At 41.0% G+C, this 12,984-nt stretch overlaps 1 protein-coding gene and 1 long non-coding RNA gene across 2 annotated transcripts in view; one reads left to right on the top strand and one right to left on the bottom strand.

Moving 5' to 3' along the window:
- Nucleotides 1-7,535, top strand: part of si:dkey-1h24.2 (uncharacterized protein LOC100137117 homolog) — a 23,965-nt gene extending 16,430 nt beyond the window's left edge. The window contains exons 3-5 of the mRNA XM_034865070.1: nt 1,985-2,246; nt 5,547-5,674; nt 6,197-7,535. Of these exons, the coding sequence (XP_034720961.1) occupies nt 1,985-2,246; nt 5,547-5,674; nt 6,197-6,768 (962 nt within the window). The 3' untranslated portion in view covers nt 6,769-7,535. The remainder of the gene's footprint in view (nt 1-1,984; nt 2,247-5,546; nt 5,675-6,196) is intronic.
- The window catches only part of LOC117939614, a 23,768-nt gene extending 10,784 nt beyond the window's left edge, over nt 1-12,984 (bottom strand). Inside the window, exon 1 of the long non-coding RNA XR_004655633.1 lies at nt 12,974-12,984. This is a non-coding gene — a long non-coding RNA (uncharacterized LOC117939614). The remainder of the gene's footprint in view (nt 1-12,973) is intronic.

The following is a 12,984-nucleotide window of genomic DNA, read 5'->3' as shown; positions in this document are numbered from 1 at the left end:
TAAATCTCATCAGCGTCAGTAAACCAATAAGCATGCAGCATGCTTCTACCAAGACCTAAATAAGGTTTTTAATTAATAGGTTGCAAAAATCAACGTTAAGCACAGAGACTGGGCTCATGTAGTAGGAGAGTAAAAATATCATGTCTGTATTTTGACTGAGTTAAAAGTTATTTGGGGTCCAATTTTCTGTAAAAAGTGTTAGTTAACAGGCCAAATCAGCAGCCCTAACTCAAATATCAAACTTCCTGTTGCTTTTAGAATGTGACATGCACCTGTCTCTTACATCTCGTGCAGTATCTTTGTCCCCCTCCCCCCCCCGGGGAGATATGCCTCACATTTTGAAAACTCTTGTTCAGCCAATAAAGCTAACGGGTTTGGTTTGATGTAGTATCCTGTCAAGTTCATGTCAGTGTAGCAGCAATCAAAAAAAATACGCTTCTCGCAAAGGGCTGAAATGCTTTTAATAATGCACAGCAGAGTCTCTCTGACTGCTCACAGAGCATGAAAGGTGTCTTTTTGTGACGATGACGTTCCCTTTGTTCTGGATTATCCCTACATACCCTACAACTCAGCTCCTTTGTTCTGTTAGAGAAGGGATATAATATAAAGTAGTTCTCTTGCCTCTATCACACTCTGCATCAAATCCCACACCATCTATCCTCTGTTCTCTTCCCAAAGTTACAAATATAGCAGTCAACAATATACACTAAATCCCTAATCTTTTTGCATCTGATAGCAAAGCTTATCACAATAGAAAAGGAACAAATATTTGTTCACTGGTTTGTTGGAGAGACCATCGCCAAAGGTTGATCCCGGAGAGTGGATCAATTGTTCTGAACCGAGCCATAGAGCCGTCCACCACTCAAACACTTAATATGGTTCTTGTAGATTGAGTTGCACCGTGTTTATAGCAGTATGCATAATGACTTCCTCCCTTGAATGATAATGCAACGCTCACATTTTAACAGGATGTTTCTGTCGTAAAGGAACAATGGATGGGGATTAATATGTTGTTGCTTCTCGTAGTGATAGAGAATCAGTGGGGAGAATTTATTTTTGGGGGGTTGCTCTTGAGACGCAGATATCTTTATTCAAGCTATTTGTCTCACCTGGCCAGTCTCACCCTCAGAACACAGCCTATGCACTGTCTGAGCTTGCTCTCTCTCTGCGGATTAAGTATATTCACAGATGCAAATACAACTTGGCCCTGGATTAACTCTGAAGGAATTTAATCAGTATAATGCAGTCCCATGTCGAAGTATGGAAATGTCATGTTGCCTTTAATCCTGATTGGCGTGGTGGTGGTAATGATTAGCCTGAAATTCTAGACCCAAATCCAAAAGATTAAGGGTTTGGGATTGAGTACTAAAAGTTGCCCACCTCAAGGGGAGGCACCAAGCGTGCATTTGAAAATCTTACCGCATGCAATTAGATAACACTACAACCAATCACAACAATACACGGGGTGACGTATCCATAGCCTCATACTCTTAGCCACTAGCAAAGCTAACTTGTTGATTAAACTGTTGTCATCTGTATAGCTCGCCTCTGGCCCGCCTATATCAGATACACCGATGTGATTGGTGCCGTTTGGCTACAAGGGTATAGGTACATAGGGTATAGTTAATGAGCAGCATTACTCAATGCCAGAGTAACTCGCTGAGAAAATTAAAATCGTGCTATGAGAACTCTGGATTTCCAGGGTCGGTAATGATAGTGTTAGGGCTTTATTAGACTAATATACTGTATTTATATTTCACCAATATATTTATGGCACCGAAGGTGAACTGGGAGGTTCTTGTATTGGAAAACCCCCTCCCTGCTGTAGCTTTATATTTACCTGACAGATGTGTATTATTTATTTTCTCATCTAACCCTCCGCAGAGAGTGAATAAGCATATTTCCAAATGCTGAGATATCTTGACTAAAGTGCTGAATAGACTACCAGCTCTCTAAATATTTTATGTCTTTTCTTTTCCTGCAGGGATCTCTGTCAGCATCTCCACCTTCAGCCTTGTGGCCATTGCCATTGAGAGATACAGCGCCATCTGTAACCCGCTGAAGTCCCGCGCGTGGCAGACCAGATCCCACGCCTACCGCGTCATCGCTGCCACCTGGGTGGTGTCACTGCTAATCATGGTGCCCTACCCGGTGTTCAGTGTCCTTAAGTCTTTCCCCAAGGCCAACAGTACTCTTGGCCACATGTGTCGCCTTGACTGGCCCAGCGGGCAAGCTGAGCAGACCTGGTAAGTACTGATGGGACTACCAGCATGGTGATTCATCAGCTCATGAAACATATCTGTGATTGGATTTTAGTGATAGAAGGAAAAATCATCTGCCTTGCCAATTTCTGTAACTGATGTGGAAAAAATAAATTTGTTTGTTTTGATGTTTACTGAATGTGCTTTGGTGAAGACATGCATACAGCGTGTCTCGTACTACTACCAACGACAACTTCCAACTCACTCTACACGTGACTACTACACACACTGGTGTTATACACAGTACACACTGTCTGAAAACAGTTCCGGGAGGAGGAGGATAAAGAGTCTAGCTAATGATGGAGAGAAGGCTGAACCACTGGGCTGAAGCTGTAAAGGTGGTTACAGAAAACATTTATAAAATCATTAGGTGGAAGACTTTTCTTTTTTAAGATGTACTGTAAAAGGTGAAGAGGCAGCTCCTGTTATAAAATGGATTAATTTTTTAGCATAGCAGGAATCGACTACCAAAGAACAGAGAAGGTGGGACGAGATGTCATCAGACAGAGATCCTGTCGATAATGGGTCTTCCCTCAGTATTGGTGCTGTGAGCATACATCTTATGATACTGCCATAATTTAAAGCTGATGTAAAAAGTCTGGAGAGTAACTAATATTACTCCTGCAGACTGGATTGCCCGGCGTTTCCCGTCTACATGCCCTTTGAGGATCAATGCAAAAAACAACACCCCAAGTAGATAAATACACAGCCAAGAACAAGATCTGTCCATAAACAATGCAATTCCTGCAGTATGGCACAATTAAAATGGAAAGGAAGCTGAAAAACCTTTACATCTCCCTACTTGACAGCCTTTTGTGGTTAAACACGGTCTTTTCTCCGACTGTCTATCAAACTGTGAAGCTTCTCCAGGAGAGACGAGGCAGCGGGAGACCAGTTGATTAGTATCCTCGATGAGAAAGAGGAGGAGAAAGAAAGTTGAGGCTCACAGAACAAGATGTGTCACTAAGTATGTTGACCTTTCAAGTTCTACTTTCAGTTAAAACCTAGAATGAAAGGTGATTCCACCTTTTCCATCCCCCTATTGCTCTATTAAAATGGCACCTTTTTACACCTAATGAAGCAGTGCATAGAGGAAGTGAAGCATCCATTTTTAGTCCAATATGATGTTCCAGACACATAAAAGAGCCATCAAGAAGTTAATTAAGCGACTATGTCAAGCCAAAGAAAAATGTAATGATTATTCTGACAATTTATCAAAGAATGGATTTTAGAATTAAAGAAATATCTCCGGAGGTAATCTTATTAATCGAGGCAAATCTCATTAGATAATAAATACACTTTATGATGACCGGATAACATTGGCATGGCAATTTCTCCAACGTTGTTGAGATATTTCCGTCTGACCTGACTGACATGCCATCCATAGAGCTTATAGAACAAATCAAACCTCTGCAAAGAAAGACCAGGATCCAGTTTCTACATCTCCCCATCAGAGGCTGAGTTTATTTGTAGTCCTATGTGTTATGCGGAAATATGTAACACATGCTTATCATTTTCATATAACCTAACACACCTTTCCTGGTTGTCCATGTAGCGTTCAGGTAATGTGGGAAAAGTCAAAAGAGGGTGCAAAATATGAATATTCATCTTGCCATCCATCTGGGATTCCCCCTTGAGGGAAAAACAAGCACAGATGACCACCATTTTGTTGGTGTGGCCGCACTCTTACATGTTCACTTCCTGAAAGCTTTTGTCGAACAGATTTTCCACAGTATCAAACAGCCAGCTGATGAGAGGCTTCATCTAAAGACTTTCCTTTAAGTGAGAAGTGAAAGAGAGGGGCTGTGCAGAGTTCAGAGGGTTGCCCAGGAAGACATTAGAATATCAAGAGAGGGAATGAAACTGCTTCTCTGCTGAAGCTTTCATGTGCTGACTGATGTGCACCGCAAACATCTGTAGTTGAGAAGAGCATTCTGTGACTGACGGATCAAAAGAGATGTATTACAGTCAGTGACACCTGTCTTTATTTTATATATTGATGGGTTTCTTTTTTTAGTTTTGTCTTTTACTCTGTCGCTTCTCATTTTAGTTCACAAGGTTATATTCATTTGACTCACACTTTAAATGTGATACTTTGATAACTCAAAGTCATTCATTTTACTTTAAATTGTGTACACGTTTGAAACATTTTCTGCAGTTTCTTTGCACCTTACTCAATAAACTACTTTTACTTTGAGGTGCCATCAATCAGAGAGCGAGAGCGTGAGAGCGAGAGCGAGAGCGAGAGCGAGAGAGAGAGAGAGACTGTCATTGTTCTTTCTGTGCCGGGAAAATGGAACATGTATGCTCAGAAAACAGCCTGGGGCAGCATGAAATGTCTTGCAATTGTGATTTTACGGCATATGTATTTGGCAAAATGAAAAAACATTTCTTTCTGTTTGGTTATATATAGCCATGTGTACTGTCTTGTATGATGTGCTGTATCCATGTGACGATACCATATGTGTCAATATGCACTGTGTTACTGTGTAAACTGTCAATACAGTATGTTAACAGGACAGTTTGACAAGGTAGTGTTGAAAACCTTCCCTTAGTTAAACAGGACGGCTCCTACCTTCTTAAAGAAGGTGGTGTTAGACCTGCATCAGCCAACTGGTCACTGGTTCGCCTCACTCTGCAAGCTATGGAGACCTAATGCGTCCTCATGTTAGGAAGATCCACATCATGCAGTGTATTTTTTTAAATCAATTATTCTAATTTGCAGCTTCTCCAGGTTACAATTTTCTTCAACTTCATGTGTTAGGTTTTGACAAGGCAGAGTAATGCTTGTAATAAAAAAACTATAGTTGAATGAATGATTTTTTTTTTTAAATAATGTCCATCATGAGTCATGAGTCAATGAGTCAGTTATACATCATGAAAGTAGGTGGTAAGGATTTACATTTTGCGTACATTTAACATAGCATCAGCAAAAACGCCCTGAGTGGTTTTACAAGTATCGAGGAAGGTTAAACCCCAGGGTGTCGACAAGCTCGATAGCCTGCAGGTAGAAGCTGCAGAACTGGCCCAGGAAGCTGCAGGTTTTTTTAACACCACAGGTGTAAAGAGGTCTGTTGAGAGAGGACGACCATCTGTAGGGCCTCCAGCACAGCTCCAGCACATGCATGCAGGGTTTTGAACATTTTCATTTTTTTTAAGTTCACTTGCAGGTTTTTCAGCCATCTGTTAGAGAATCTGATGTATTTGGAGGGTTTTGAGGGCTAATTCAACTCCCTTTTCATCTCTGACCGTTGTTTATCTCCTTCCACTCCATCTGTTTTTCAGGTATGTGTTGCTGTTGTTCACGCTGTTCTTCATCCCGGGAGTGGTAATGATGGTAGCGTATGGTCTGATCTCCAGAGAGCTCTTCCGAGGCATTCACTTTGAGTTGGGCCAGAACAGAGAGAGCACCGGTGAGATCCATCATAAATTCAATCCAAACGGCAACAGGCTTTTTTGTTCCCATCAATTTAATTCATGAATGAAAGAATTAAACTGATGAAAACATCTACTTCACTTTTTATGGACCTGTGTGAAGCTGTGCTTATTCTCAGTATTACCTACTCTGCTTGAGTTTCATGCATTTTTTAGAATTTCTCCATCAGGTATAGCTGAAATATGGTCCCTTTAAGTTATTATTATAATAACTGCTGTGTGCATAAGAAGCATAAGTTACAATGGAGTCTGGTGTGCGGTTCATTAAAGTTTAGACAATGTGAAACAGCCTCTTATTAGCAACTGTTGCAACCTATTGCTTAACATAGTGTTTTATTTCTTAGGTATGCAGAGAAATAATGAACCTAGCATTTTTTCACAGTATTTCTGTGTTTGCTGTGATCAAATATCAAAGATCCCTTTGCCCTTTAGTACTTGGTACTTGCATTAAGTTGATGTCCGCCATAGCTCTTCAAAATGTACATTTTGACTGTCCTCAGGCCAGAAAAACGGTGTAGGAAAGGCTGTCACAGGGTCCAATGATGATGACGATGGTTGCTACATCCAGGTGTCTAAAAAACCCTCCTCTGCTGTGGAACTCCCCACTCTCTCTGCCTCATCTGGCGCCACCCGGGCCAAAATTGAGCGCCCCCGCAGCAACACCTCAGAGGCCAAGCTGCAGGCTAAGAGGCGGGTCATTCGCATGCTGATGGTGATCGTGGCGCTCTTCTTCATCTGTTGGATGCCCCTGTTCTCCGCCAACACATGGAAGGCCTTTGACCTGAGGTCAGCCTCCAAAGCCCTCTCGGGAGCGCCCATCTCCTTCATCCACCTGCTGTCCTACACCTCAGCCTGCGTTAACCCCATCATTTACTGCTTCATGAACACCCGTTTCCGCAAGGCCCTGCTGTCCACCTTCGCATGCTGCTGCCGCAACCGGCTCTGTCGCTGGTGGTGCAGGAGGAAGGAGGGAGCAGAAGACGGTGTCACCGCCACCTCCATGGCCACTTCCATGGCCACCTCCATGTCCAAGTTTAGCTACACCACCGTCAGCACCACGGGCACCTGCTGAGCCTGCAGGAGAGAGCTGGGGGGTGCACATCCGCGGCCGTCAGGGCAGCGGCTAATGTGTGCACCGTCTGTTTTTGTCTGTATCTTTCATTTTTCACTCTTCATCTTGATATGCTATGAGTCATGCACTGAGTAATATCCTCGCCTTTATTTATCAGGCCTTTTTAAAAGGTCTCCTTCAAATTCTGTGTGCATGGTTGCAGAATGTGATGCCGGGAAAAAGCTGTTTTAGTCTGGCGACATTTTTCTTGTGTTTAATTGGCAGCATCCGCTTTGTTGCATCCTGCAGAGAACATCAAGTGCCTGTGCTCTTTGTGTGGCTTCGTTTGTCATGGTCGTTTGTTCACTAGCTGGCAGAGATTTTAGTGAAAAACTGCGTTGAATAGCCTGTGTACCTGTAAATACTGTCTTAATGTTCTTACTGTGCCAAAGGAACACTTTTGACAGAGACATACTGTTGAACAACGAGGACTATTACCTCAGCTATGAATCAGTATAGATTTTCTTTTGTGTTTAATGTTGTTTCATCTTCATTCATTAAGGGCATCAACCTCTTGCTTTCTCTATGTTATCAGAATTATTTTACTGAAGGCTACACAGGGCAACCTTGAATATTGCTGGGTCCCTAATTTCTGAAATATTTAAACAACAAATCCTTCAATTTACACAAAGATATCAAAGTTAGTTAGTCCAGTCCAGCTTTTTGTCAGCTCTAACTTAGTGTTTCACTCTTAGTGAGTTATGTTTCATCACTTCTTATGTGTGCATCTTTACATAAACATCTTGATGATAAATTTCTATCTAACTGTAATGTCAACATAGTTTCTTGGCATGCATAAATATGAAAGCCTGGTATTTAGAATAAGGCAATTGTTTCATGTTGATCCACCCTGCAGCAGAACAAACTGGAATCAAACAGGCTTGGTCATGGAAATCTCCTGTTGCCAGTGCTACAAATGTATGTTGAATACTCATGCAGACAGTAACATCAGGATGTGACTCATTACAGAAAGGCTGATTGCACCTGCTAGTTGCTCCAGTTCGACCCAGCTACAGATGGCATGGGTAAGTGGTTCATTCAAACTCACCTTTTCTGCACAATTATCTCTGCAGAATCTTTTATGTACTTTCTCTGCCTTTCACAGCATATCTGCCAATTACTCTGAGCATTACCTATGTACAAAGACCCCGTTTCTAGGCTTTGACTAACAAGGTGATTCTCAGGAACCCTCTCCTCTCCTGCATTGCAAATCTCATGGCTTTCCCTTTGTAAAATCTCTGCTGACGTGCCACATCTTAGCCCTTTAATTAATTACTTCATTTGATAATTAATAAATAATAACAACAACAAAAAGCTGGATTTAAATAGCATCTTTCACTCAAAGAATGGAGCTCAACGTGTGCAACAATAAGGAGAAAATTGTTTGGCAAAACCAAGTACAATGTCAACAGAAGTTATAGAAATTAGAATAAAAGCTTAACAGCAAGTGTGTACGAGCCTCAGTGCTCTTCGCCGCCTGCGTTACTGCAGGTTTACAGAAGAAAAGCAGAAGTTGCTGTTAAGACCATAGACAGTTAAAGAAATGGACCAACCGACCCTGTTGTTTTGGACAGAGACCAGTGAAGGCCAAGTCTTTAAACGCTTCAGATGTAAAGTTATTCACTGTCAAAGTGGCGCCAAAATGAATGCCAGTCAGTGGGATGCTAATGGCGGGTGATGGCTGGCTAACATCAAAATGGCACCAAAGGGAGCTTTACTTAGAGAGGAGAGGCTTACCCTCTTGGTTGAGACATGAAGTAGTTTTGATCGGTGAAATTACCGTCCCGTCGCCGCTCTGTTGTGAAGCAGGGGTCCGTGTGCACGTCTGTGTGTGGGAGGAGCCCCTAGGCCAACGGTTAGACGTAGCCTCGGGAGATGCTACTTTCAAATATTGCCAGCTTTTTAACTTTACCATCGCTGCCTTTAACAAACTCCAAATTCTCATGAATACGATTCATGATGTCATTCATGAATTCAGTCAATTCTGCAAAAATATGGACACGATAGTGTTGCAGTGATAATTTGAAACCCCAATAAAATAAAAATAGAGTAACAGTTGGCTTTTATAAACACACAAATATCTGGATTTGTGTTATGTAACACTTTTGTCCTGCATACGGTGTATGTTGACAGCTTAGTGCTGCCATTTCCTATGACTTTCATGTTTGGTCCTCTGTTTCATGTCCTCCCATCGCCTAGCACTCACAGTCCCTGCAGCCCCCCTGCCTTCCTTTTTATTCTTTTCAGTGCAGAGGCGTATGAATACATGAATGACAATAGCGTGTGGGTGACAGCTGAGATTTGCAGGCACAAGCGCTGTCCGAGAGCAGTTTACAGGCTGTGGCAGAGGTAGCGGCGAGCTCGGCTTGCAGGCTGACAACTGACAAAAAAATCCCCAGCAGAGCTTTACTTGTAAAGCCCTCACCTGGCTGCCTCAACTGTGTGTAGGCTTTTTTAATTTAAGTAGAAACCTTGCAAATTTAGTTAGGATTTAGTTCACGATCTGTGCCCACTTTCACTTTCCATTAAACAATATTTATTTACATGTTACATGTATATCATGACCTGTAGATTTACAACTCTCTGGTCATGTGCATTAGGAATGAACAGTGCAAAACATCTGGGTTACCTTGCTAACTAACAGATATGTTAAAAGCCTTGCAGAGATGTAGAGATTTGCTATTTAAAATGTTCTGTTTTAGTTGAGTTTTATATATCTGTTTCTCTATTCCCCTCAGCCAGCCAGCAGGTTTATGCATTATTAAAGTGAGCAAACCTTCCAGAGTCGAGCTAGTTTTACTCAGCACATTTTGTACAAGTGCAACTCATTTCCTCATTACAGGACATGCTTCTGTGGTCATTTCGGGTTGTTTAGTACACTAAAGTGGAAGATGATTTTGGTCTTCTAATCTTTTGAATACAGAGATAACTTAACTAAAATATCAAAACAAGGTGTGAAAGTTAAGATGTCAGGTCCAAACGCTTAATACGAAGCGACAGCCATCAGGCACTTGGCTTAGAGTAGAATAGAAACACTGGGGAAAACAACAAGTATGCCTCTGTCCAAGTTTTAAAAAGGCCGCATCCAGCACCTCTGAGATATCTATTAACCCTGGTATCTTGATTGTTTTATCAATCAAGTCAATCAATTGAAGAGCCAGGCTTGCCGTTTCCTCCTGCTTTTCAGTCAAGCTACGCTAATGGGTTGCTGCTGTAGCTTTATATTTTTTGATAGCAATAGCCTCGTCTAATTGTCAGCAAGAAAGCAAATAAGCACATTTCTTATTATTCCTGTAAGGCCATCTGGAGCACTTCCACCAAGCCTGTGTTCTGTAACTGTGAATGTCTCCTGAAGCCTACAGTCAGATACTGAAATCATTTATTTTTTACCACAAAGCAGTAAGTTTACAGACTCTTCAAAAAACAAAAGTTAAAAAAGATGACCCCCCCCCCCCGGGGTGAGAAATCAAATTCTTACCCTGTCCCCGGAACAATGCCTGATGCAAATTGAAACTGAAATGAGACGGAGACATGGGACCGTTTGCACAGTCGGTTTCTCTCTTACCGCTACCTCCCTCAACAAGAAACCCATTAGGTGCTCCAGGCGGTACACAAGGAGGAAAAAACAACAAGCCTCTTCATTTACGCACACAACACATGTAACAATTGTTGACCATCTTGGGACACAAAAAGAAGTGACCGCACATATTATAAAACTGCAGTCGTTTCTCATTGATGTCACTTTTCTGACAGTGAAATAGTAACCCTTTTCACATTTGTGATGGCTTGTTAGAATGTCATTTGTGCCGTTTCAAGCTGCTCATTATGATTTTGCTCGAAGTTAACCTGTAACTTGGGTGATTCTCATGTTTTCACTGTAGTTAAAGGATTACACAGTGAGGAAACTCTACTCCACTACTACAACTACACTACTCATCTTGAGCTTACACAATCCTTTCCTAAAAATGCAACAACCAAAGCTGAATGGTTGACTGCTGGGAGTTATGAGATTTTCAGCCAGTAGCAAACACTGACATAAGTAAATTAGAAGATATTGTGTCTCAAATATTTATAACGGCTACGAGATGTGTGTGTGTGTGCGCCTCTATTGAGTTTTTATTTTGTTCTTCTACAGAATAATTTATAATTGCAAAGAGGGATTTTTGAAGTTTCACCTGAGGCACAGAATTACATTTTTATGTTTTGGCCTACAGGTTCTGCACCTGAAAAAAATGATGTGATTATCAAAAGAACCTGCTCTCATCTGTTTGTTTTCATGTTCATTTTCTACTCAGCCTTTAAAAGTACCTCTTTGTAAAAAGGGAAAATGTGTCTCTGGTAGCTTTCTTATCCCTTTCCTTCTCATCCACTGAGTGACAGGAAGAGTGGAGTTGTTCGTTTTGCTTCGTATCACCTTCTGAGGTAGCATCTCAAGTCTTAACATTTATATACTGTAGTCTATGGTGTTGACATGCAAGTTAAAGTCTCAGCTTCGAGGAGAAAAAAAAAAGGCACAAATAAACAAACTGAGAAATTCTGAGATGAAGAGAGGCAAAGAGATGAGGTGATGAAATCATATATTTAGCTTTTACTCGCATTGGAAACCCTTCCCTGATGGTGAGGCGGTCTGTGTTTGTGCGTCTACATGTGCTAAATGTTTACCAAAGCAGTCTCCTGGTCTGTTTACATTTTTATTACATTTTGTCACATCTGGTGCCTGCGTGTGCTGCATTGTAATACTATAAAGTGTGTAATTGTCTGTTAGTTAAAAACTATCTGGTCTGTGAGAGGGTTTCAATGTTTGATTATTGAGATTTGTGATGTTTTGCTTTTAGTGTATCTCCACTAGAATATAGGTATTATGATGCGGTCTTGTTTAGTTCATGTCAAATGTCCATTATTTAACAAAAATAAATATTGGGAAAAATGTGATTATGACTTATGGTATATGTGTGAGAGCCGTGTGTGATTTCTTCTAAAAAAAAAAAAAACTAAGAAAAATTGGTTTCTGGTATGAAATCTGCTCGATGATGAACAGTAACTGCCTCTGCACTAGGCGTTCTGACGTTTGAAAGCCTTTCAGATCTTAAGCAGAGGAAAGCTGGACTGTGAGTAAGTATTCTGCAGTGAAACATGAAAATAAAAACAACAAACAATGGCAGCTCAGCTTAGTGAATATATGTAAAGGTCCTCGGGGAAGAAAGTCCTCGCAAAGTTCAAACTCGCATTTCTTGGGCAGGTATGAAGGAAGAGGCTGAATGCTCAGGAGTTATCACCATAGCAACCCAGCCACAACTTTAATATGTTGTCTTGCACCAGAAAACTGAGAAAATGATATTTTTTTTTCTCAAGTTATTCTTCAGAGACGTGGACGTTGCCTTGTGTATAAACAGATTTGTTTTTTTCTCAGGCGGTGCAGAAACCCATGAGGCTTTTTAAATATTTTACACAGTCAGAGCGCACAGCGAAATATGCCACGTCCCCTGAATACTAATGATAACCATGTTGTTTACTGTTGTAATGGATATGGGCTAAAGGCTGCTCTCTGCTCTGAAAAACATTAATTGGTATGAAGGATAGCAAAAATAAGTATATGCTTATTTCTTTTAAAGTAAGTGCTGTAGTACAACTAGCAGGAGACAAGTTATAATTGAGGTAAGTTTGGAGACACTACCTTATTTAATCATTAAATTGATAGCCTACATATTTTTGCTTCATGTCTTTTCTGTGTTGTAGTTTGTAGACAGTCCCTAAGCACTCAATACAGGAACTAAACAGCTGAATTAGCACAACTTTCATGCATTTCTTTCATATCTCCAGCAGTCAGATTCACTGTGTTCACTCGGAAGGAATCACTTCAGATGGGTAGGCACTTTAAATGACATTTTGAACATGTTTAGAGGCTAAAAACACATTTAAACCGTGCCCTGTTTAAGCCTGTTGGGTGCTAACTCTAGCAGCAGGATATCAAGTGTAGGCAACACCGACTGGTTTTGTTTTCTCTCTACTGACCGACCTCCAAATGTACAAACAACAGAGCTCCTTGTTGGAATTGACCGGAATTCTCCTTTAAGAGTTGCATTGTATCCTGCTATTTTAAAGAGTTAAGTTTGGACCTAGACTGCTTTTATTTCAAATGTTAATATTTTTTTAAATCAAAAACAACAGGAAACCAGG

Source organism: Etheostoma cragini, chromosome 24 (genome assembly GCF_013103735.1).
Source record: "Etheostoma cragini isolate CJK2018 chromosome 24, CSU_Ecrag_1.0, whole genome shotgun sequence".
NCBI classification, from domain to species: Eukaryota; Metazoa; Chordata; class Actinopteri; order Perciformes; family Percidae; genus Etheostoma; species Etheostoma cragini.
The sequence above is the reverse complement of the archived record's forward strand: the minus strand, read 5'-3'. Positions and strand labels throughout refer to the sequence as shown.